The sequence below is a fragment of the Clinocottus analis genome, unplaced genomic scaffold (genome assembly GCF_023055335.1).
Source record: "Clinocottus analis isolate CAN_PGR_092001 unplaced genomic scaffold, fCliAna1.0.p SCAF_12, whole genome shotgun sequence".
NCBI lineage: Eukaryota > Metazoa > Chordata > Actinopteri > Perciformes > Cottidae > Clinocottus > Clinocottus analis.
Genome location: NW_027175843.1, coordinates 12,166,458 through 12,192,806, shown reverse-complemented (window position 1 = coordinate 12,192,806; position 26,349 = coordinate 12,166,458). Strand labels below are relative to the sequence as shown.

The 26,349-nt window shown below is 41.8% G+C and overlaps 1 protein-coding gene across 5 annotated transcripts in view; it reads left to right on the top strand.

The window, feature by feature from the left end:
• Window positions 1–26,349, top strand: part of pkp4 (plakophilin 4) — a 70,962-nt gene that overhangs the window by 7,920 nt on the left and 36,693 nt on the right. For 4 of the 5 annotated variants that reach the window (XM_068572033.1, XM_068572031.1, XM_068572032.1 and 1 more), the window contains exons 2-3: window positions 7,936–8,069; window positions 24,419–24,531. In XM_068572033.1, coding sequence (XP_068428134.1) covers window positions 7,941–8,069; window positions 24,419–24,531 — 242 coding nt within the window. In that variant the 5' untranslated portion in view covers window positions 7,936–7,940. Of the gene's footprint in view, window positions 1–7,935; window positions 8,070–24,418; window positions 24,532–26,349 lie in introns of those variants that run through there. The other variant, XM_068572034.1, reaches the window with a different exon arrangement.

Genomic DNA, 26,349 nt, shown 5'->3' with positions numbered 1-26,349 from the left:
TAAACACATTTTAAAAAAGGTGGAGCTGTTAAATGAGGTACATAGGAACTGCTCCATGTCCAAATCCACGATCAAATTATTGAATTCAACTTTGTCAGTTTTCTTAGTCCATGAAATCTTTTGAACGTTTGTCTTCTGGGACAGCCGCTACACAAGGAAGGAATTCATTGCGTTGACTTGTCGAGAGCCGTACAGAGCATTGAGCTATAATTCCTTCTTAGGAAGCGTTGCTACTGTAGTTGTTGTGTTGCATTGTAATTGTATGCAGAGAGGCATTAGGGTGTTGAATGTATTCGTCTAACAATGTGCGACAGGATGAGGCATGTCTATCTAGCACAAACTGATTCTATTTAAGAGATTTGCATGCAATTAGAATAATTTATGTCCTCTTCTGGCACAACGACGGTGGTGACATGTTGGAAACAGCTGATGAGACAGAACCTCTCTGCTCCCCATTAGTTGAGGTATTGTCGTGTGGAAATTATGTCGAGGGTGAAGGATCACTGTAGGAAGTTGGTCAGGGAAAGTTGGTCTTGTGTTTTTTATTGCTGCACAGTGCAAAACACAGATTTTTTTGCTGCCCATCTTTCCTATGTCATCGTACAGTGCAAGATAAAGTGCAGCTCAGGGAGTGTGCACCGGGCATCTGGACATGTAGCAGTAGTCTGTGTGTGTTTGTGCTAAATAGATTGTATATTAACTGTTTCCTGCTTTTACTCAGAGGAAAGCCCTGCCCTGTGGATACACATGTTCAGATAGGCCTCCGGTTATTGCAACATTCGTCGGGGTGAGGTACAAGGTGTGATGTAGGCATGGGTGTAGCTTTTGAAATGATTTCTTTTGCACGTCCACTTTGTCGAGAGGTTTGAGGAGATGCCGTAGAACTATTGTCTCCTCTCCGTATAGCCTCATACTTGTCCTCACGTTTAATCCGAGATCAACAGAACAACAGGTACGTGTCTATTTCTGGCTGCATCATTCTCTTTCTCCTATTCAGGGTAATGATTGATAGAGTGTATGCATGTAACACTGTTTCTGCTCTGGAAAGGAGACGTTCTTTTGCTGCTGGGTGTGTCAATATGAGCAAAGCATTTTCAGCTGTTGCGAGCAGTAGAAAGTGAAACATCTAGGGATCTAATAATATCCTTTTTTGTGTATTGCTGCTGGCAAGTCCATCATGCGCTTTCAGAGAATTTGTCATCCTCCTCTAAAGAATTTTCCACATGTGGCCCCGACTAAGAAGTCACAGTATGCGGATACTTAGTAGTGTACTGTCTGAGGTTACGGTTAATCAGTGACATACAGTGGCTGCAGGACCATTGGTGTATTTGTGTTACCCACATTCTCAAATCAGCTCAGAGCAATTACTTGGTCAGGGCTTCGGTCAGCACTTCCTAATTGTAGTGTGTGCAGTATAGGGGATTTCAGAAATTGTTTCAGAATTCATGCTGCTTATTGAATGGATGGAAACATGTGTTTCTTCCTCCGTCTTCCTTCTGGGGATTTATTGAGGCGGAAATATCTTTTTATCGTTCGTATTGGTTAACTCTGATAAAGTACATTGGACCACAACTGCTAGTTTTATTCAAGAAAGTCAATACAATTTGTGAAGGGAGCAATTAAACATTGTGGGTCTTTGGGGATGTTGTAGCTGCTGAGAGATTAGTAATGGGACTGTATTTCTCCCCACAACGCTTTTACATGCTACATAAAGCTGCTAGGTCACTCAAGTTAAGGGCCACGAGGAAGCAATGTGCCACAGAGGCCTCAGAGCATGAGGGTTTTCATCAAGAATCCACCAGATGATTTCACTGATCAGCTCCTCTTGAACAAGTTTAAGCTGTGTTAATCAGTCAATATGTAATGTGGTGTATGGATGAAAACCTGCACAATGTTAGTTTAGAGGTTTAATGGGTGCTTGAGTTAATATGCAGCAAAAATATGTATTGGCTCACTACACAGTGTAGCACTTCATGGATTGCTACATGTGAAAATAAAACTGAGTTTTAACAAGAAGGTAAATTAACTGTTACTTATCATCTCTTTGTCTCCAGAGAAGAGCGGCGGGGTAAAAGCAATGGAGCCTGCTGTATATTCCGTCAGCCGCTCTCAGCTCTGTTTGAGCTGTAGACTTCCCAAACTCAAGCTGATTGCCCTGACTTGCTCAAGCTCAGCAAGTCAGGGCAATCAGCATTTGAACTGCTGCTTCTCCAAGACTCCCTGCAATTGAAATTTAGGGTAATTTATAATGAATTCTCATCTCCATTTGTTGGTGCTGAATGTCTGTGACCTGGTGTCACTCAGCCCCCGCCCTGCCCCGTCCCATCCCGAATGACAAGACAATAGAGCTTTCGACTTAGGACTCTTAGGCAACATCCACACTAATACGTTTCCGTTTAAAAGCGGGGTTTTGGTTTTAAAAGAAAATTATGTCCGTCCATGCTAGCGTGACTGAAAAGAAATATCGCATAACTGTGCACATACGCTGGGCATGAGCTGCCTGATGTGAACAGGAAGTAAATTGGTTGCTTAGTTTTAGCCAATATGAGTATTTTAGTACTCTTTCATAATGAAAGGCCATGCTTGATACTTAAGATCTTAATCTAAAATCTTCCTCTATATAATCAAATGGACACATTCCGTGAATGTTCCGTAAAGTTGCAAGTCTCACTCACTGGCACTCATAAATCACATATACTTTAACATTAACAATTACAAATCATAGTTTAGTAGATTGGGGGTCAATACTTGTTCCCCCTTGGTTTTTGGTGTTGCCTGCCGTCACAATTGTCGCTCTGCCAGTTGGAATTTATGCTTCTGTTCGTATACAGTTTCTTTGTGAACTTCACAATAGTTGTGCCAATCAAAATATGTATTAATATTAAGAGGAAAGTCATCATTTTTGTGTCCATCGCCCTACTCAAAGCGAGACGTCAGACGTTGCACCAATTCATAGTTTTCAGTCACGTGACATGCACAATGTCCTGGAAGTCCAGCAGTGGGTCAACATGGCGGCTCACACTTGACTCAATAGAAACGCAGCACAAGCTTGTTAATTGTCCTTTTATTTCAAGCCACAAATACTTCCATTACCTCTCAACTGACGAAAAACAAATACATGAGATGAAACTGTAGGTTTTGGGCCCTCGTGATCCCCATACACAACACCCTTAGCTGTAATGCAATCACTAAAATCCATCAAATCCTGTCAGAGTGCTACTTCAGCAGTATTTACATATATCGCGTGGAGAATCCCTCACCTTACACTGCCACCAGGATGAAAGCATACACAAGTGTTAACAGCTCCTATTCTAGCAACGTCACATACCACCAAATCATCTTGACGGCTTGAGTGTAAATCCGTAATCTGTAAAAGACAGTACACAAGTTGTTTGTCAAACCACACATTTCAAAATATCAAGCTGGAAAAGCAGCGACTTTATGAGTTTGAAGTGTGAAATCTGCGATATAGTTTTTGCATACTGGTAAACCCTCTCTCTCATAAAACAACTGCTGATAACTCTTAAAACTGATAATTAACCTTTTAAAGCTTGAAATTGGTTTGAAAAGATTTACAAATCATTGCATTATGGGTTATCTCAGCACAATAGCAATTCATGGCAGAACAAAAAGTGTAAAAGTGTAATAATTAGTATACTCAGCGTTTTTTTTTGAGCTGACCTTTGATGAAGTGTCCGCTGCAAATTGTGTGTACACCTTGATGGATGCAATCGTTTGCCCTCCCCCAGGGAGGTCTTTCTCGGACGGGATTCTGTAGAAACACAGCAATGGCTTGTCTCCTAATCGGTTAGGGCAGTAGTTCTCAAATGGGGGTATGTGTCCCCCTGGGAGTATGTGAAGGCACTCCAGGTAGTACGTGAGATAATATTTACAATTAGCATCCATGTTTTTATTGAAACGTGTCATAAGGTATGGCAACGCTACAGACCGGTAGTATCAACGCGTCGGCAGCATGAAAAGGAAAGATTACTTATAGTGGTGCGTCCTCAGAGTCAGTAATAATCAAATCAAATGTCAGACTGAAACAGAAACTGAAATTAATATGTTAGTTTGAACCGTTTTAAGTGGAAGGATATGTGCAACATTCATATGCACAGTCATGGAAGCCTCTCACTGCCCCATCAATCCAAAAGCTCTGACCAGCAAAGAAAATGTTTTTGTTAATACTATGGCAAACTCTGGTTAATACTATCGTGGTGTTATGGTAACTAAACATGTTTGCTGTTTTTTTGCTTTAACCTAATTTCTCCAAGTAACCTGGTTTCCCTTGTGCATGTAAACGTCGTCTGAGTAACAGCTGATGGTGTATTTGCTGCTGCAGTGCTCTTAGAGAAGGTGACACAAGGGATTGGTGGCTTTCAGAGGGATCAGAGAAATGATGACTTCATATCTGTGGATAAAAATTGATGCAAGGTTGCACTCTAGCTTCCATTTCCCTCTCCTTACTTGAACCATCCATTTAATCTCCGAGACAGAGAGTCACTGAAACGGGGATTGTGTAAGAAGCTCCGAGGAGTGGCCGGATTCTGAGGTCAGTAAATGAGATCACATGATCCGAGTCAGGGCGGGGTCAAGACTTTCCTTGGCAGACTGAGAGACATTGAGGATTATAATACTTTAAAGGGAGATTTGGCCGACTAGAAAGAGTGTCTTATAAAAGAGGTGTGTATCATTGCACGCCAAATACTTAGACAACACTGTCACTGAAAGAGATATTGTTTATAATAATCAGGTTTATTTTGTCATTACATATGTTTGAAGATGGTGGACAGGGTGTTTATTTTCCACTTAGTCCAGGAAAATAACCAAAATAGTAATGATTAGACGCTAGTTGGCCTCATTGTTTGGACCAGAATGAGGTCATCTTTACTCTGTGGGAAGTGCGCAGTACCGTCCTCAGGCATTAACTTAATGACAGCTTTGGAAGCTGCTCAGATTGAGCTTCTCACCTGCTTCTCAGTCTCGAGGACAGTGTGTTTTGAGGCACCTTGGGAACCTGCCAAAAACTATAATGCAGCGGCTATTGGTAAAAAAAGTTAAAGCAGAATCAACTTTTGGAGAAATGCAAGCGAGTTGGTGAGAGAGTACAGTTAACATCTCCGCCTCTCACTGGCTTGGGAAGAAGGCCGAATATAACTTTATTACGAGAAAGTAAAAATAAAAACCTAACAAAACACAACACTTGCCCCCCACTTGCCCAGGAGTTTGTGTAACAACGGACTTCATAGATGCCCATTGAAGTCATTTTGTGGGAAATGGTTACTGGCAACAATACCAACACAAGGCGAAGTTTTCTTTTGGAGCTGCTGTGAATTGAAAGAAGCTGCCTTCAAGTGTGTTTGTAACTGTAACTGTCAAGATCATGACATTGCTCTGGCTGAAAACAATAATTGTGATTTATCAAGTCTAGCTGTGCTACACTGACTCTCTCGCACAGCCACACCTGATTTGGTATGAATGCAGCTTAAGGGCTCAACAAACCAAATTTGAGTATGGGCAGTTCAGCAAGGTTATTTTCTCCTTCAGCATTTGGAGGGAAACACAAAAAGAAATGTTGAAAAACCAGTCAGCCGTGTGCCAATAGGACTGTGGTAGGTTGGCGGCAGCATCGTTGTCTTCACTCTCATGTCAGAGCTGCTGAGAACTCCAGGTTAAGCATAGTGAAATCATTCTGGACCAGATGTAATGTGTTTTTCAGAGGTAGGCTCAGATACACAATGAGAGAATGTATCTTTCCCTAATAGTGCCTTTGGCCGGGGTGTCTTTCCCTGTCGTATGTTCTTTTTTCTGTGACTCTGTGACTCCTACAGTCTGCTCAGTGTCTACACTCCTACAGTCAATTTTAAACTGCGGAGTATTTTTATTTGGACACGTTCACAGATTTTGGTAAAAGCCTTCGATTTTCCTTCTTCTTCTTTTGACAGGCTTGTAAGTCAGTTTTTTTGATGGAGGTCACATATCAAATATTGAAGAGTTACAGAGAGGCTAAACATGATAAGCCACATTTTATACTTAATCTGTGGGGATTTACATGACAATTGCCATAACTAGCTCCATCGCGGCACTCCCCTGTTCTTCTGTGACAACATACTGGGAGAGAAAGAAGAAAAGATTTTGCCCTCCCCGACCGGGCAGGCAACTTCTGTCAGCTTAAAATGTGCACTCACTTAGGCCTGTCTGTGTTGTTCTCTTGTGTTTGTGCAAAAGTCAGGGAGGAGGAGTTCTGTCAAATTCAAACAGCGTTCCCCGTTTCCTGTCATTGCGTTTTCTGGGAATCAAGCGCCATGTCCTTGATTCACAGGCTGCAGTGGAAGAGAAGGGGGGGGGGCGTGGAGTCAGGGCGGTATGTTGCAACACTATGAATGAGCAGGAAAGGAATTTAGGAGACTGACAGGGGAATACATGGAATATCCTGTGTGGACTAACATACTTGGGAGTAGTAAAACCTTATCTGTCATTTTACACCACGGCTGCCACATGACCCGGTTCAACTCCCAACACCTTAAAACGCTCACGCTGCCTTGGTGACAGACTCCCAGAATACCTCAGGGTCACATTTCGCTTAAATGTCTGAGGGACCTCCCACGTTCTTCTACTCCCAAAAACCTTTTCTGTTCTCACTGTAAACAACCAAACCCGCTCGCACAAACTGGCTGTCAGCCTAAACTAAATTATTCCTTACTTGTGTTTGTGTGTGTGCATGGGCAGATTTAAGTCGGCGGGTGCTTTTAACATGACAACAAATGACCCTTTAACCCTTTTAAAATGATCTCAGTTGGGTTGACTCATTCAGTAAAGCTATTGTACAACAAGTCACCCTCAGGCGCCCATTATGAACCAGGAGTGCTCTAATACACACTTTCATGGAAAGAGTTCAGCTGCTTCAGGCATGGCTCTTAGTAAATTACCATATGGCTACTTAATGGTGGTTTTTGCAGCTACTACTCCTCTCCATATTAAGAGCATTTCTGCATCCCGTGTATCACCGTGACTGCATTCTGGGTGGTGTCGTAAAGTACAGCACGTCGATCAAGATATATGGGCAGGAACCAAGGCGTGGAGTATGTCTTTATGTTTGTATCTTGGAGATGACAGTGCCAGTGGATCTCTAAAGCAGTAAAAGTCATAGTAAAATCCCTGTTTCCCTAAAGTCACATACCTCCTGTGTTATTAGACTCCTTGCTTTGTCTGCTGCTGCATCCCTGAGCTTGAGGCAGCCATCGCTGCCTCTAGCTGCCCTTTCTGGCTCAACAGGCTCCTCCTGGTAAATATGAATCCACCTTAAGCAGCGTTCCCTTGACACTCTTTCTGTCAACAGATGTAATGAGACCGTAACTATTCACTCTACTTTCCTCTTTCAATCGCGGACAAGAGGCCAGAGAGAGCAAAGGAGACAGGAACACCTTATCTCTTCTGTCTGGCTGTTTTTTTTTTTTTTCTTTTTCTTTTTCAAAAGCAAGCCCTCGCTCATCCTCTTGAACCTCTCCCCTCCTCTTATTCCCAAACATATATTGTATTCACCCATACTATACACACTCATGCTTGGTATTTCAGGGCAGCTTCTGCAGTGCGAAGATTTGCATTTCTGTTGTTTTTTTGGCTTCACTAGAAACATGGTTTTGTTGTGTGTGTGTGTGTGTGTGTGTGTGTTTATTTATATATATATAAACGCACACACACACAACAAAACCATGTGGTTATTGTGTGTGACCATTGATGGTCTCTTCATTGCGCGTCTTTGTGTATCAAGGAGTGGTTGACTCAAGTGTGTATTTATGAGTAAAGTGTGTTTGCACACACATGCACACAGTCTGGTGTGTGTGTTCAAGACTGTGTTCTTTTCTGAAGCGCGCTCGTGATGAGCTGACCATGGCGTGTGTGTGTGTGTGTGTGTGTGTGTGTTTGTCCACACAGGAGGAATGCCAGCTCCTGAGCCGAGCCCAGTGACGGAGGAGGGGCTTCTGCTGACCATCTGCAACAGTACAACTGGCCGCAACATGGAGGCTGACAACACCGCCAACAACATCCTGGCCTCCGTCAAGGAGCAGGTAGTGTGTTTCTTTTGTTCACACTGGGCAAAGAGCACATTGATTCAAGTGACATTATTGAACACATAATTGTCTAGTGACTCACACATTGTATTGAGAAGAAACTCACGGTGCAAAGATTTTGGACTACTGTGCGCAGTCGTGTCACAGACCTTGTTGTCACTTTATTCATACAACTTTTAGGAGGAAGTTGTCATGTCTTTGGTTGCGGAATGATTTTAGTTTTAAAGTGTGGACTTTTGTTTAATTTATTGTCTTAAAGATTTATAAGTTCGACGAGGAGCTTTTGGTTGTTTAGTGCCTGCAGTCATGGTCTGGCTAACATCAATGGACAACCAGGAAGATCATCTCTTGCAGGGTTTGTGAGCTTGTAGTGGGACATGCCCTCAGACTCACTCCCTCTCTATGACTCATCCACACTGCCTTCTGTTAAACACACACACACACACACACATGCACATACTCCTCTGCTCTTTGGCTTCGCTCCAGCCCTCCTTATTCCTGAGTATTCAGCACAGGGCAAACTGGGCTAAAGAGATTTTGTCTATTATTAATTATGTTAATTTACCTCTGGGACATCTCGCATACCTCTTTCCCGCCCAGAATGACACTTAAGTTGAGCTACAGTTTATAATAAATACCAGAAACGGCAGTTCATTTATTTGAAATAGCCCACCGAGGTCCCATTTAGGATTAGCAGAAAAGTGGGTATTGTTTACATGAGTAGGGAAGGAAGGAAGGAAGGAAGGAAAGAGGGAGCACCTGTCGATGTCACTTCCTTCCCTAGAGTATTCCTCAGCAGCTCGTCCGGTTAGAGCAGATATCCACGCAGGAAAACAGGAAGAGCGAGTCGCCTGCCTGAGCTGTTGCTTTTTACAGGGATTGGCTGGAAACATGAAGTCGAGACTGTAAAAAAGATTGTCCTCCTCAGTGTTTAAAGTTGGAGAGGCAAATCAAAGGGTGAGTGACAGTGCAAAGATGGAGGTCAGAGACGAGGCTTGTGTGAGTGTGTTTTTCCCTCTCTGCTGTCGCGTGAGATTCTCCTGTGATTGTTGAGAGGCAGACCTTTAAGGGATCCTACTGTGGGTGTAAACATGCAGGTCTGCCGCGGTCGCGGTTAGGGCTGAGCATGAGTGTTTGGTAAGTGTCGACTCTGTTGCTCAACTATCTTCTTTTTTTCCCCCCCTTGTTTCTGCCTCTTTTTTTGGCTGATTTCCATCCTCCCCTTGTCGTCTTCACTCTCCTCGTCTTACTCCTTTTATTCTTCGTCTCTCTTTCCAAACTTCTTTTTCTGTCACTGCTGTAGCTACAGCTGCACAGGCTTTGCCAAGATGCCCAAACAAGGACAGATTCGCCAACATATTATGATTGCATTCTCCTTTTGTGTTCATTTGCGTGGACTTAAGTCTTCCCTCTGTGTTTCCTGCGGTATTTACTACGAATACGCCCCAGTCTTTTTGCCATTCATTTCAGGATTTTTGGTCCTGTCGTGCTGCAGTTGCTGGTTTTTCGCGTCCTGTCTGTGCCCTGTGCCTCTTGTTTAAAAGCACTGATCCACTATCATGACACATCCAGAATGGTTTATTATGACCATTTAACTGTTTAAATGTCAATGCTTTGTATGCTGCACTGCACAACTTGTGCTATTTTCAAAGCCTGACGATCACAAAACCTAAAACTGTATTGTAATTTAAAATTAACTGTACAAATTTCCCCTCTTCAGTATTTATTATCTTATTCAAATTTAATTTAACCGAAGGGGGTTGTTTCAAGGATTATCTGAGACCTAGTTTTTTTTATCTGTTTTATCTTTAGTGTAATTGAAGCAGTGGGAGACGGCAGCACTCATCCTGTCTTTTGTGTGGATTCGACAACCACAGCGTTCTTGTGTGTCTCGTCGATGTGTTTTGCTTTTTTATTATTACAAAAACCCCAGAAATCTTCTGTAATTATTGAAATTTAAAAAAAAAAAAGTTGTGTTGTTTATTTCTTTTATTGATATTTTCTCATTAAATTAAAGAACAACGTATCTCTCCACGTTTTTTCTTCACATTCTGTAAGCATCATCATCATCATAAATTGCAGCTGGAACCGATTTAAAAAAATGTTTCAAAAAAGTGTTTTTCTTGACTCATCTTTAAAAAGTGGGACAGTTTTGCAAAACTCTATGCAATAAATTATTCTGAATTAATTTGAATTATGATTTTAATTTCATCCCTCCAGTCAAGCACCAGAAATATGTGATATATTGCCAAATAACTCTGTTCTGGAGGTTGGTGGCGACTCCTTCCGCGGGCTCATCCGTTTAATTTGTCACTGATCTGTGATTTTGTAAAGCGCTAACAGTGACAGACTCATTTTATTAGGCATAAATTAGCGACTCCTTGACATCTCCAACATGTGGCTGTGTTAAAATGCTGCTGGAAATATGCAAACAAGTCAAGTGTGTGTGAATGATATACAAGTAATAAGGTTAAGCTGTAAAATGAAGTCAGGATTTTCTATGATCTCCAAATTTTCAAGGTGCGATTTAAAGGAGCGCATGAAAAGCTCTTCAATGACTGATGACGACATTGATTGTCTTTAATCAGAATAGACTATCCGATAAATCAAATCGGTCTCGCATCGACGGGGAGATGCATGACCACCGGATTTTCTGTGTTTTGTACATTTCAATTTAATCCCATTAGGTGCCTCTCCTTCAGTTATTGCTCTTCTGAGAAAGCCTTGTAATGAATCGGCGCTTTTAAATGTCTACAGCTAGTATTTCAGTACAATAATAAACCTCCATTGATAGTAACTTGACACATTGTGATAATAAAATGAAGGGATACATATTAGAATTTGCATCAGCATCAATATTAGCCCAAAAAAGTCTATGCAGCGATTAACCATGCAGATGAGGGAATAAGTTTCTCTCTCAAACCCTCTTTTTTTTAAATCAATAATTATTTCAGGCTCTTTGTGTGAACAACGCAGTCCAACAATAAAAATGCGGTGCAGTTCTATTTTTCATATCCTGTATTCCCGATTAGGTTTTGACCAATTCGTTGCTGCTATAAAATGTTCACACTAAAATTGTAATTTCCATTCATGAATACAAAAAACAAAAAAAATGTTACCAAATTGTTGGTGTGCTATTTCTTATTTTAATGATAAATAAAATGTTTTTATTTGTAATTATTATTATTATTATTTTTCCAAAAGCATTGTTGTTGCTGATGTTGCCTTCCACAAAAACTGATCTCAGCCATTTCCACGTAGTGAGGCAAACATCCTAATTAGACACCGGTATCGGATCGGCCCAATACCAAAGCACAGGTATCAGTGCCGAGATTGAAAAAGTCGCATCATTGCATCCCCACTAATGTGTGCCGTTATCTTCACATAGAAATGATTAGCACGTCCCCACTTCTTTACGGCAGCAGGTTTTTTCACCCCACCTTGTGAGGTCGTGAGGAAAAACTCTAAACTCGCTTGTCCTCATATGAACTAGTTTGTTTCGAGCAAACCCGGGCTGTGCCGTCTGCATCAGCTGAGGAACCGTTCAAGCTGGGTCCTGCATCCTGGATCCTGCACACAGCTGTTTCCTTTTTAGTTGTTCAGCTCCTGCTTGTTTGTGCAGGTACAAGTTCAGTGTAGCGTTCACTGAGTGTTGATGGCCACATTCAATCAAGTGGCTATTAACCACTTGGCCATCATCGGTTTACAACTGGCTGATGAATAAAATGGTTGACCGCATCTTGTCTGAGCTAATTCTGTGTATTTACATGCACATAAAAATGCCACGTCGTCACCCGATTAGGAATGCTCTCCCCAGCGATTTAGTATTCGGTGTGAAGAATGGACGTTTACTAAGACGAAAACTTTTACATTTGACATTTTCTTTCCTGTCTGGTTGAAGTACTTTGCACCAGCAGAACAACTAACAGTTTGTATCAGTTGAAATGAACAAAGGTCAGAGATGGATGTTGACAGGTATGAAGTGTAAAACACACTTGAATCTGTGGAGTGTCTGTTAAAGTGTTTCTTCCAGACCTTCTTTTTCTTTTCTTCTTCTTTTTTTCTTTCAAATGTACAACACATGGAAGTCTCTTTTTGTTTGCGAACTCACAAAGAAAAGGAAAGTTTGACTTCCCTCTTATGGGCAAGAGCTACTATACATCTACTATAAAGGAAACGCATTAGTATTATTGCGAGAGAATAATTATTTGTGAAAGCCTTTCTGGCGTTTCCATTCACGTGTTCTTATGTTACAATTGAAATGCACATAAAGTAGCGTAAAGATTAAACCTTTTCAGGGCTGCTGGATTGTCATGGCAGATGCATTAGGCACCCAATTCAAAACCCTTTTGAGAGCGAGCCAAACTCAGTTTTCAAAGGAGCATAGAGGGCCCTTTAGCTTGGCTAGTAAGGGAGCCTGTTGGCAGCCACCGAGCAGGCATCAATGAGCGTGAGGTCAGGCCTTTTTAAAGAGCATGTCAGTGATCACTCTTCCCTCATCTCCGCTACCTACCGCATCTCCCAGGAGAGGAGCAGCTGCGTGAAATTTGATTTCATCCTCACCAAGCATTACTTAATGTACACACACACACATCTGGAATGGCTTCCCATTGTTCCTATTTTAGTTATGTTTGTGTTGCAGCATTAATCGGATGTGAAAACTGAAAGAGGGATGTTTGGATGGTGATGACAAGGGATAAATCTCTGTCTACTTGGTGTAGTAAGGGTTATTAATGTAAGCCTTCAAATGTCAAGGCTTTTCGAAGCAATGCTGCACATTTGTAGCCATAAAGGACTTGACATATGAAGCGGTATCCCTCTGCAACTTTCTGTTTTGAGATGAACCGTTTTTACCTTGATAGAAACAGCCGGCTGATGTCCAGTGTCAACAGCAGTGACAGGCGTCATCCAGAGCGATGAAAGAAGTTTTGTTTTTGTTGTCGACATTCATCAGGCGCGCACAGTATGCACTTCTGTGTTTCTGCTGAAACGCTGCTTGTTTGGAAAGCACCTATAAACGTGTTTTATAGCAAATGTGTTCCTTTAACTTTGGTATAGTAATTTATAGTGTTTTTTCAAATGATGAATAAATAAGTCCGAAATTTTAAAGATTCAAAAGGTTCAAGGTTTTAAAGTTGTATTATAAGTGGTCCAGGAGTATTGTACAAATATTGTACAGTTCTACTTATGATGTTGTAAAAACATCTTATTGAAAAACTGCATTTATTCAAGTTTTTCACCAAATTTTTATGAGATTACATTTGATCACATAACATTATAAATTGCCTTTGCCCAATCCTTACTTTCACTGATCAGGGCCTGAATGCATCGTAATGTAACCAAACAGATCATCCGTTCCTTGACCATTATCGGTGCTGCCTCGGTTCGCGGCTCTCCTGGTGATTTAAACACGGATTGGTTGTTTACATTGTCACGCTGTCAGAGATCAACGACTCGAATGTCCTGATGCCACCGTTACTGTATAACGGCGGACTGCACTGCCGCTCCCTTGTTTACAGCAATATGAGTTTTAGACGGGGGCAGAGGAGAGTGTTTATTTAGTGGTTCATCCCTTTTGTGGAGAAATGTATCCTCAAACACAAGTCTGGTTTCAAATTAGTCCTTGCAATCTTCAGCGCTGAGAAGCCGATCATTTCTAGAATCAAGATAGTGGTTTGTTACCCATGGAAAGGCTGTGTTTTAGTGTCCGCCTCTTCCTCCCCCATAATGGGGCTTTGCCCTCAGAGTGATGCTGGTATTAGCTGTGCCTGGACATGCCTACATGTACCACACTACTGGTAAAAAAAAAAAGGGCCTCTTAGGCGTGCCGTACTATGGTGTTTCAACACAGCGCCTTCCAGAAAACACCACAGTGGAATTTTCCCACTTTGTTGGAGTCCATTACACATGAAAAATCTGTCTGCTTCCAGCTACTCGCTGGCAAACTGGAGCTACACTCTGTGACCCCGTTTTCATCCGAATCAGGCACGCAAGCAGACTCTTTGCAAAGCCTATGGACTGACCTTGCTTTGAGTGCAACAACTCCAGCACCTTCTTCAAGGCTTGATGAGCTGGCTGAAATATTACTCTCTTGTGATACCAGTGCAAGCCTCCATAACGCTTCAATGAAGCCAAAGTCATCTTTGTTTAAGTGACCCAGCTTAAGGACTTAATTGTCGGGTCGGGGCAAAGCTTCAACAGTGTTTTTTTTTTTTTTTGCCATTCATGCAATCCCCTGCCATAAGCACAGCAGAAAGGTTGAATTCTCTCTGCAGGCGATAGTGTCTATTCCACCTCCGTAGCCGAAATAAGGACTCTAATTACAATCGACTTGTGATTTTCTCCTCTCCTCGGGGTCTTATCTGCCTTCCTCTCCCTAGCGCCGCCTCTTTGACACGAGCAAGGAGAAATCTAGAGGCATAAGCATTCTGGCCTCGATTATAGTCATAAAAATGGAAGCACTGGCTCCGAGCAATTACCCCATGGGGGAGCAGAACAAGTATGCGACGAAAAAAAGGAAACCGATTTTTGAGGGGGGGGAGGGATACAGGTGAAGGGTAGTGCTCAGATATTCAGAGGAAAGACAAAACGCTCAGATACAGAGGGGAGGGGAGCCCAGAGGGTGGTGAGTGAAGGGAAAAGGACAAAAGAGAGCGTGAGCATGATGGAGAGAGGCAGAGTCGGAGAGGCTGTCACCTGTGAATGCTTCTCTAAAGCGCTGTGGCAGGCAGGAGGCTGGCAATGCCGAGGAAAACAGAAAAGAAGGTGGAGAGCGTCTGGCCCGGCACAGCGCTGTCGTTTTGAACCCAGCCCTGGGAGCTTTGCCCCTTGCTAGCCTGTTCATCCTCATCACCGTCACTGTCACCGTCGTCATCATTATCACGATAATCAGCGCCACAGTCAACCGCACACACAGAGGGCCCGGGCACCGGGGAGCAGGAGCAGTGCTCAGGAAGTTGGGAACGCTGTAAAAATGCCGCCGGGCTGTCCTTGGACTGGCATACGTCCACTGAGGAAGTTTTAGGAACTCCACCGGCTGAATCACCAATGAGGTTTATGGCTCAGTTTCGCCCTCTGCCCAAACATTGCTGAGATGAGTTTCTCTAAATGACTGATCCGGAGGTAATCACACAAGTCACTGCAGTCTTTGTTCACTATACAGCAACCGCCAGATTGACAGAGGCTAGATTGCTTACGCTCTTCCTTTTGGCCCAGAGCAATGTTCTTTTGTGTCTTGTGACACGACGCTGTTGATCTCTCAGTAGAATGGTTCGTTCACAGGTCTGCATGAATTGCACCAGCTGTGTGATTGCACTGCTGCAGCCTTTTGTTTTTTTGTTTTTTCTTCCAATGGAGGAGATACGGAGTTACTCTTCTTTACTGTCTGCCACTATGCCGTGGCATTATTATCAGGAGCATCACCACCTAAGAGCTTTTGTTGAGGTTCAACAGCTTGTAGCTGCACAAAGCAACAGTTTACTTTCATAATTTGCAGCTCTGAGTCCTGTGTTTTGAATTCAGTCTTTTACACTTAAGAGGATAACATCCATGTTTTTAAAGTGTATTAGTACAATAGTAGAGCAACGGCACCAATGATGAGAGGATGCTGAGACATGAGAGAACATTGTTTAGAAGCCTGTGTGTGACGAAATTGTGTCCACTGATTTAACAGAACACATTTAATTAGTTCTCTCTGTGAGGGGGAAGAACACAACCAGCCTTTGCTTTTAGCCGTGTTTCCAACAGATTCCTTTTTGACCAAAACACCCGTAGCAGTCACAAATGTTAAGATTATTGTTGGATCTGTTGAGAACAGTTTCTTGTGCTCTCGCCCTCGCAGTCTCTCCTCTGTCTTTTGTTATTGCCGCTTTTTCTTTTGTTGTCAATCTCTGGCAAGTGCATGGCTGCTGTACTTGCTCATGACAGCTCCTTTTATTTAGCATTCACCACACAAATGACAGTTTCTATAATGGCATTTTAATTATCAAGCCAAATTCTGATTTCCTTTTCATGCCCAAATATATGGAAAACCGATGTTCTCTGGGGTTTTACTCCTCTGTGTCGGCAACATGTTTTAACTCAAATGCCACCAACATGAAATTATTTTTGGAGTAACAATGTTTTAGTCACTGCTTTTCTTTATCGAGTGCAACAACTAACAATTTGACATGTCTTCCAGTGAGTAATCTGAGTACTTGCGTCTCATTCGTCATGTTTTTCGGTGCAATGCTTTACGCTGCATGTTGGAGTCGGAGATCATCCTGAAAATGTGTGTTTTCTATCCTTTTTTTTCTTCTTTAAAGATAAAGTTCAAAATAACAAAGACGTTTTGGCTCAGGATCAATGGAATATACTGTATTTTATTGAACACAGAATCATAAGCAGCTAAAATATACCAGTACAATATGGAGGTCTATGTGGAGTGGCTCATTATTGGACATCATGAATCAATTTTCGAACAGTATTCATCCTGCTTTTACTTTCAATTCAGTGACTGTATACAACTGCAGTATGTCAATTTTCTCTCAATAAAAGGACTTAAAATATCATTCTAGCTGCTGCTCTGCGGATTCCCTGCAATAAATGCTCGTAATGCAGCATTAGAAATCCTGGTCGCAAATGATGTTCTATTGTAAACTTGCTTTTCCATTATCTGAGAGTGAATGATGATTTGCATTTCTGTTTGTGGCCTCTTGTCACATTATCAGCTTATATAGTACAAAAGCTCTGGTGCAGCTGTGGCTGCTGAAGCAATTTTCTCCATCTGATTCACCTATAGCTGCTGTACTCTCTTACCTCTGCAAGCCACTTTGCAGCATTTTTAAATGCCCCATCTATTCAATGTGGTTATAATAATTTTGCTATGGTGGCATGCCGCTGCAGCCAGTTTCCTCAAACCTTAGTATTTTAACAAGGTGACTTTGTGGCAGTTTTTGTATGTAATTGCACTGCGTGGTTCCTTCAGGTCTGGTCACACAGCCTGTTTGGAGGCCTGTTCTTTTTGCTCACCCCTCAGGCCTGCTTTTCTGTTCCTGCTGCTGCAGAAAATCCTTTAACCTCTGCTGTCATTCTCCCACTGCGCTACAGTATCGGGCTCTCGTTGGAATGGGTCTGCCAGACTGCAGTGAGGATGAAGAGCTGTCAAGCCTCATTGCCACTTAATGAACAAACATATTTCTGGTAGATTCTCATCTGTGGTTAAGAGGAAAATCCATCCGCACCAGTTATGTAAAATGGACCTGAATCTCACAATTGAACATGCAGCCCTGTCTTTACAGGCCCACAACACACTTTACCACAGATTCACACGGGCGGCACTCAGGCTAACGAGAACTATTAAGGATAAGATCTCCAATCTTAATTAATAGTGGGATTTGGGCTCCCACTTCCCAGGATTAGGCAGTAATTTCTCTGATGTATTGCTCACAATTATTATTGTGTCACATAAAGGAAGGTGCTGAGTTACCAAGCATAATTTCACACATCGCGAGCACAGCATTATATCATCTTAATTTATCATATGTGGCATGTATGATGTTGTAGGTTTCTTGTTTTACATACAGGAAATGATATGATTCATCTGCTCAGTAACTAGGTTGTGTGCATGGTGGATCTCTCATGTCATGGACATGCATTCCTCTCCAGATTTGACATTAAGAGAGATGGCATCACAAGTCCAGGTGTATTTTTTTATGTAAATATGCCTTTGCAACCATACTACCTACAAAGACACATACAGTAGTGTTACATCTGTTTTGGATATACAGCTGTAAGTGAGTGGAGGGATTTGGGAAGAGGTGTGGGTGTTGAACTCTTTTGTCCGCCATAAATTTAAGCTGCTGATATTGACAGTTTACAAAGCAACGCTATATCAATCCAAATATTTATTGCAATACATTTTTATTCTGGAAAACTACTTGCAAGCTTGTAGCAGAATGACATTCCTATATGATAATATTTCATTTTGTCTGAATAGGGAACAATCCTCCATAATCAATCTTTACATTCAAGCTCCCAAACAGGCCAAACAACGCATTAGATATGCATTAAAATGTATTGAATAATGTATTCAAGTTAGCAGAAGTACAAGCAAAGGTAAAACGCAGGGTACGGTATGCTGACGCATGTTACATTTTCTGGTTGTCCAATTGAATGAACTTACGAGGAGGTGAAGCAACACACAAGAGTGGGCTGGTTGACCAAATATTGTGTGAAAGATGTTTGAAACATGCATCACTGACGATCTGTCCTATCTTGTTTGATGAACTTGGCTTGTTTGGCAAGTTTGTGTAAGAGTCAGAAGCCTCTCTTGTGGATGGTTTCCTACCACAAAAAAAATCTAAGGAATGTCCTTAATGATTAAATGGTTGTATTCTTGATTGGTAGATTATGCCAAGGTACTGACTTTCTGTGGAAAATACAGGTATAGTATCAGCAAGGTGATGTATTCCAAATTATTATGTCCTTGAGACATCACTTGAAGGAGGCATTTTACTTTCAGGTTGTCCAGTCCATTCTTATAAATATGAATTCACCGGAATTTCTTTAAATTTGGCACAAATGTTGATTTGTACTAAAGGTTGCAGTGATTAAAATGTGGTGGCACACAAATCCCTAAAAGGATAAAAATAATGTGATTGTAATACACTGTATATAAACCCTGCATATGCACACTGTTAATAATTTAATTATTGATTAATAAGCAATACATAATGTAACAATTGGTGTAGGTTATGCCAATACATGACATTTGGGGTTCATGTGTGCATAAGCTACCTCGCTTATCTGTGCTGCACCATGTGCTGAACCAGCAGCGGGCAGAAGCCACTTCAGGCATTTCAGATGGGTCTTGTACTGTCAGCATCCATAAAGATGACAAGAGAGCCTGTATATTGGTATCCGGGTCTGCTGCCATGTGTCATCTGTTTCTTTAGGGCCCATCTAAGGGACACAAGGGGACAGGATCTGATTCAGCTCTGGGACTAAAGGCCGACCAGGCCCAACAGGCTCATTGTAATGTCAAATAAAAGCATTGGAAGCCTTGTTGGTACAGAAAAGCCGGCCACTCATTGTTTCTGTCCTCCCTGATTACACCAAGGCTACATCCACACGACTACATTTCCAGTTTAAAATGCATTTGTTTTGCTACGTTTCTACACTGAGCGTCCACACTAATCCGGAGATTTAGAGCGCCGAAAACGGAGAAGTTTAAAAAACGCACCCGAGGACGGCTACATTTGGAAACTCCGGGGTTTCCTCGTTGTGCGCACAGGCGGAACCGGATGAGTTTGAAAACGATGACGTCAACACCCGCGTTCGCAACTTGACTGGGTGCCTTTCCCTGATTCCACATTAAAGTCTACATGGAAACTGTATGTACAAACAAAATGATATGCTCTCTACAACAGGGACCTCAGGGCATGCGACAAGTGTGTTTATCAAATGTATTGACCCATAATAGTTTTTTGTGAAAGCCTATCAGTGTTCAGATCCTCCAACTGTCATCACTGATGTCCTGGCTGAATTAGAAACGATGGACACACGTTCACGGAGAAGTCTGTGAAATTACACAGAGCTGTGCGTAGCTACGGATGAATTTATGAACCTACACACGAGGGCATTTGATGTTCCGACGTTTGTGGGACTTCCACAAGACGTACAAAGCAGAAATGGTTATTTCTTCCTTGTTTGATGGCGGAAATAAATGACTCTGTTCCTATGGAAATAAGCCAATCCCCTTCTCCAGCGTGTCTGCCTTGAATGGCACGAATAACTACAAAATATTCCGGCGAGTGTTGTGTGAACGCAGCATGAACCCGGTACCGACCAAGGCTGCCCCCACACTCTTTACAAAAGCATCTGTCCTGCTTAACGGCCATTACGACTGTGCTCAGTCTGACTTAGTGGATTGTTACGGTGAATAGATGTCTCCTATTCTGTATTGGGGCCAAGCATGGAATGAATTACATGGAGTAGAGACTACTCCATCTCCATGGCTAATATAAGGCTCACTTAGGAGTGTGAGCCTTGTCCCTGTTCCATGAGACCAATGTCCACTTAGCTTCGTGCTATCACACGATAATTATGGGTATTAGCTAAATCTATTATAGATATATCCTTATTCATCATTGTCTTTATGAGTCTTTGTCAAAAAGGAAAGTCTATTGAAATGTGTGTTTTGAGGATACGCGCTTTAGAAGGTTTCTTTTTTGCCAAGGACAGCATGAGGATGTGATAGTAAAGAGGCACGACAGTAATCCTCAATGCCATCCGAGAGGCCAGTAAACTCAGCATGACGGGAAGGCTTCATTGTTGTTTCACGGTCGACTGTAGGGGTCAGAAAGAGTAGCCAGCCTCACCTTTGCTACGCCACCTGACCTTTGCCAGACTCCTGCTTCTGAAAAGTCAAAAATTGTGCTCCCGAAAAAAAGCGTTCAATGAAAAAAAACAAATAATATGCAGCATATAGCAAAAAAAAACAATATGACACGGGGATTCTACAACTGGTGCAACCAATTTGCAACCAATTTGTGAAGCGATAGAAAAGACTTGGAGGAAGGAGCTTCATGCAGGAAACTCCACAGTAAGAAAACAACAGGGCTGGACAAGATGCCTGCCCGCTCCAGCCTCGGAGCAGCTTTGAATATCACTAGTGACAGAGACTTATACTGCCTTATGGCTGCAACAGATGTCTCTTTCAGCTGGGCTTGATCAATATCACAGACCATCTAATCAGCCAGCTTGAAGGCCAGCTACTCTTTGTGTGAAGTATCAGGAGAGGCAGAGCTGTTTATTTCTCTCATGCCTTGCATTTACAACTGTGTAATGAGAAGTGCCGCATGAGATGAAGACGCTGGACTTGACAGTGTAACACACTGCCAAACAAAACAATTGGATTATGAGCTTAAAAGAGAGAAGGCACATAAATGGTGGGCCAAGAATAGTGACATTTGCACGAGCAGGAAATCTGTCTTTCTTTAGATAGTGTCGACTCTATTTTCTTCCATAAGCGTCTACTACATATTCATACAGTAAGCGTTACACATGAAGGATTCATTTAGTCTTTCAGTTGTATGTATAGGTGATTGTGTGAGGATGATCATTTTATGTTCATTTGTATTCATACTGTATTTGTCCCATTTACTCTCTTCTACAATGGCCTAGTGCTTTCAAACATATATATATATATATATATATATATATATATATATATATATATATATATATATATATAGTGGGAGTGAACTGTATTCAAATATTTGAATGTTCAAATGTTCTCTCTCTCTCTCTCTCCCTCTCCCTCCCTCTATCTCCTTCCTGTTGTCTGTGTGTGTCCATATGGGTTATATCCCTTTCTTGTCACTTCCACCATATGTTCTCTCTTGCACATTGGTGGCAGAATCACACACTGGAGTAATTCCAGATTTGTATCAAGTGGACTGTTTGAATTCTCTCTCTCTCTCTCTCTCGCTCTGTCTCTCGCTCTCTCTCTCGCTCTGTCTCTCGCTCTCTCTCTCGCTCTCTCTGGCTTACCCCTTGTCACTTAAATTCAACGTCCTCTCTCTTGGCCTCCCTTATACCGGTGTATACGGTCTAGCATTAAGTAATATTCCTTGCTAACACCGTCATCTTATTACTACTCCCCCGTAAATGCATACAAGATACAGGCGTCTTTGTGTGTGTGCAAAAATGGTTTCATAATAATTTAATCTAAGTCTCTTGTAGGAAACAATGTCACTATCCCATTGTGCGTCACTTAGTAGGGTTCAGTCCTGGAATGATGTGCAGTTCTCGGAGGATTTTGTGCAGGACCAAGAGTTCAGATCGCAAGATTTCTTGTTTAAAGAAGAAAACTGTCCCATTTCTTAAAATGAATGCTATGTCGAAAGCCGCCCATGAATTGAATGAGTCCCTCTCCCCTTGACATTCTGCACATATGTAGCAATACATTTCTGTATTTTGATTACGGAGCCACATCTGTCTAAAAAAAAAAAAAAAAGTATGATTCGGAACAGGAATGATTGTTTGGAATGAAAAGTTGAAATTGGCAATTTTCCCGCGACTAAATCACTCAGAAGGGGTTATGTGTCACAAAGAGGATTTACAGCTCATTTATTTTTCTAAATAAATCAACGTTTCGGCCACTCTATCTTTGTTCGGCTCCCGGAGCTGTGATCTGCTCTCTGTTAGCTCGTGGCTGTGTTTCATGTATCAGGAAAAAGCAGGCGTGAGGATGATCCTTGCTATTTCCTCGGGAGTCTGACATGTGCTGGGCGATTAAAGGATTGGGATAATGATCTGAAGAGAAAATGTAATTTGTTCAATCATTTTTTGTTCAATGGAGGAGTTTCACTGCTTTCTGAAGTGTTTCTCCAATAGCAAGTGACAGCTTAAAGGCCAATTAAATTTGAGGAATTTAGTTATAGTAGCCAAATATCAAGTAATAAGTGAATATTCAGAAGGTAATTACATTGACAGAAAGGGTTGTCCTAATTGTTTCATAACTGTCCTAACCAGGCTGTCCTTTTTTTCATTATTATGTAATAATACTATGGATGTTCATTTCACCATGCAGCATCTTGGTCGCAAACATTTTCTTTGGAATGAATAAAGGTCTATTTTATTTATCTGATCTCATTTGCCTCGCGGCATAAGATGTAATCAGAGTTACTCCTAGCAGTGCACGGCTATCTCAGCAAGAGGAAGAAAAAAATGTCATTAAGGAACGAGGACTTAGCAGCTTTCCCTCCCGCATGCTCCCTCACGCTGCAGTTAAGCTTCACACATCAGCAACCGAGGGTGAGGAGAGGAGAGCAGTGGAGGGTGAAGAGTAGCAGCGTGGGGGAGGGGTGAGCAGAGCATGCCGACAATGTAAAGGGAAATTTCAGTGCACCCTCAGGGAGCATTGAACAGTAGGTGTGGAGAGTAGGCGGGTCTTAGTGTCAAGGAGTGGCCAAACTTTCTCAAAGGTCACAAAAGAAGCTGTGTGTGTGTGTGTGTGTGCGTGTGTGTGTGTGTGTGTGTGTGTGTGTGTGTGTGTGTGCTGACTATGAATGTTATTGACCATGTTAATTGACATTACATGGGACAACTAAGGGGGACAGGGTGAGGATCCTGTCATCTGGAGTTTTGCTGACTGAGTCCTTTTTGCAAGAAAAACATGTTTGTGTTAGTTTGAATTTTATCTGTAGACTCTCGTGATATGGTTGGATACAAAGGGTATTTCTACAGCCCCTTTCATACTAAAACAAAAACATCTGGCTTTTAGTAGGAAAGGGTACAATTGGCATTCATTGCTGGGACACATTTCTCTGCAGTTGTCACAGGTATTTATCGCGTTGTAAATAAAATCAACAGGGATTTGAACAATTACTATAATTCCTTAATGTACAAAAAATATAATTATAAGCCACCACACAACAGAAACACAACAACTCATCAAAACCATATTTTCGTCTTTCCACTGTCCCAACAATCACAAACTGTTGAAAATACAAGAGAGACTTAATGAACAGAATTTAAAAAGAGAAGTACGCTGAAACATTTTCACTGCTTCCGGTGCGTCTATGAATGTGACACACCAGAAAAAAAAAGAGAAAGGCTTACCCGTCTACTGCTAATGGGACATTAGTGTATTGCTTGTTTTTTTCGCAGGTTTTCCCGTTTACGAAATCTACGGTCTAATTTCACTGAAAAAGGTTAGACTGTATGCACAATTTTGTGGTTGCGTGCGACCACACACCATTTTTCAGTGTAGTAAAGCCCCTGTGTGTGTCTTATGATTCTCATGATGCAGTGCTTGGAGCTGGAGAGCTGTGCAAGTAATGGCTTCTCTCAGGCTAGATAATTAGTCAAATGCTGATTTCTACTCGACTCCCATAGGAACAGTGCCACCAAGGCTAAATATCACCCACTGAAGTGGTGCTTATCTATGTGTGGGCTGGGGAAATAGCAGTGTACCTTATAGTGTGTGTGTGTGTGTGTGTGTGTGTGTGTGTGTGTGTGTGTGTGTGTGTGTGTGTGAGAGAGAGAAAGAGAGAGAGAGAGAGAGAATGTACACGGCCTCTATTTTTTAACCTACTTGTGAGATAACATTTATATTTGGATTTAACTTGTTTGAGGTGCCTTAAGCTTCTATTTTGTGTTATCATCAACGTACATGCCATGATGGAGCACTGTAGGAGCTAGCTGTCAAGCTGTCAACCTTCCTCCCTCGTATTGGCTTCACATTCTGTCATTCCAAAGTACCTAAATCTCTCACTGATGAGAATGTCCCTTGTTTGTGTGTGTGCGTCTGTGTGTGTGTGTGTGTGTGTGGGTGTGCGTGCGTGCGTGCGTGCGCACAGGAGCTCCAGTTTGAGCGGCTAACCAGGGAGCTGGAAGTGGAAAGGCAGATTGTGGCCAATCAGCTGGAAAGATGCAGACTCGGGGCCGAGTCGCCAGGCACTGGTAGCAGCAGGTAATGAGAAGATGCATGCACACACACACACACACACACAGAGCAACAATCCAACACATGGCGTTTCATCCCTCACAGCAGTGACCATATTCCATAGTGTAACCTTATGGCAAAGTGATGGAGCGTCCCAGTTTGCAAAAATATGATTGTACTGTAAATCTGAAAACGCCCCCTTCCGTCCCCCCGTCCTGTTATTTAGAAATGGACAGAATTGCTCCAGTGTTATCTTGGCTTATCAGAAATACGGTCGTTGCAGTTAGCAATTTAAATCTGCGGGATTTTGTCCTGGCTAATCTACTCAAATCACTTTTATGTTAAACCGAAATGAAAATGTAAACAGCTGTCTCTGTCGGCAAAATATTAAGCCCATGTTTATCAGTGACAGAATGTGTGTGTGTGTGTGTGTGTGTGTGTGAATGTGCATGATAGTGGAGTGTTGTGTGCCCAATGAAGCGCTGCCGTCAGCGCGGAAGGAGCGGGGAGCTCCTGAGTTTGTTTTGGGAGCTCATTGCCATTTCTTCAGCTCAGAGACTACAAGGCTTCATCATCACACCTCAGTGATCACACATTCGGTCCTGTGGCTCGGGCATGTCAGGTTCATTTGGACAGCTCAATACCACATACAATATCCCAATGGGCTCCAGAGAACTCCTCTGATTCTCCAAACGCCAGTCCTGTATTGTATCATGCTTGAATGTTTCCCTAAATTTCTTTTGACAAAGATACAGCAGATGAGGAGACGCACTGATATTCGGGAATGTGATGGTATTGGCCAATAACGGCCTTAGGAATTAATACTGGTAGTTCTCCAACATTAACCATGCCGCTAATAAAATAGTGCAGAGAAAAAGATCAAGGCTGAATATTTAAATACACATAATCTATAATAATATGTATGTCTGGCTTTTTTTTTTTTAAATAAAAGTCATAGCAACATGGTTTGAAACGTTACAATCATGTTTTGTAACATTCATTTATGCGTCAATGTTTTGAGTTCCACTTGATTAAACAAGTAATATGTGGACCGTCTTTTAGGTGTAGTTAAAATGTAATTCCATAAAGTGGCAAGGGAAATTACAGTTGAGGTTAATAGACTGTGACTTTTAAGAGATTGCTTAATGGTCAGATTTTTCAGGCACTATTAATATTGTGAGTTTTTTTTCTGTTGCTTTTGCCTATTTGATTCCATTAAGGCCACATTATTTAATAGCACAGCATAGTGCTCTATGTGGACATTTTACTAATGAAACCTATATGCTGGTCACATGTTTTATTAGGAAGTATGTATGGTTACATATACCGATATAATGGCCAGACGTTGAGTTAAACATAGTCTCTCTAGCCATATTTTAATATGCTCATGAACATGTGCTGAGTACATGTGTGTACGTCCCTGATTACTGAGGGATTCCATAGTTAACTGGGACATCAATGTACGCATTGTCAATGTGTTGGGGAAAAGATGCTGGTATACTTCAGTACTTTCAACATTTACGTGCTGTTTCTCCACTAATATCCAATCACACCAGATGGTTATTGATATGGAGTATTTTTTCTGGTGAGAGGAATAGTCCTGTAAAACACACTGATTACTTTTGTGACATACTGGGGCCTTGCTGATTGCCCAGATTGGCAGTTTCTTCTTCCTCCCTTGCTGCCTGCAGTATTCACAATGTATCTACTGTTTTTAGTGCTTTAAGTCTTTATGTAGAACACTGAATACTAATGTCTTTACCCAAGGCCAGCAGCAGTTGCAGATGAACCCTATGGTACCATCCCAGGCCCTCACGTCTAAAGAAATGGAAGTTTAATTTGCAT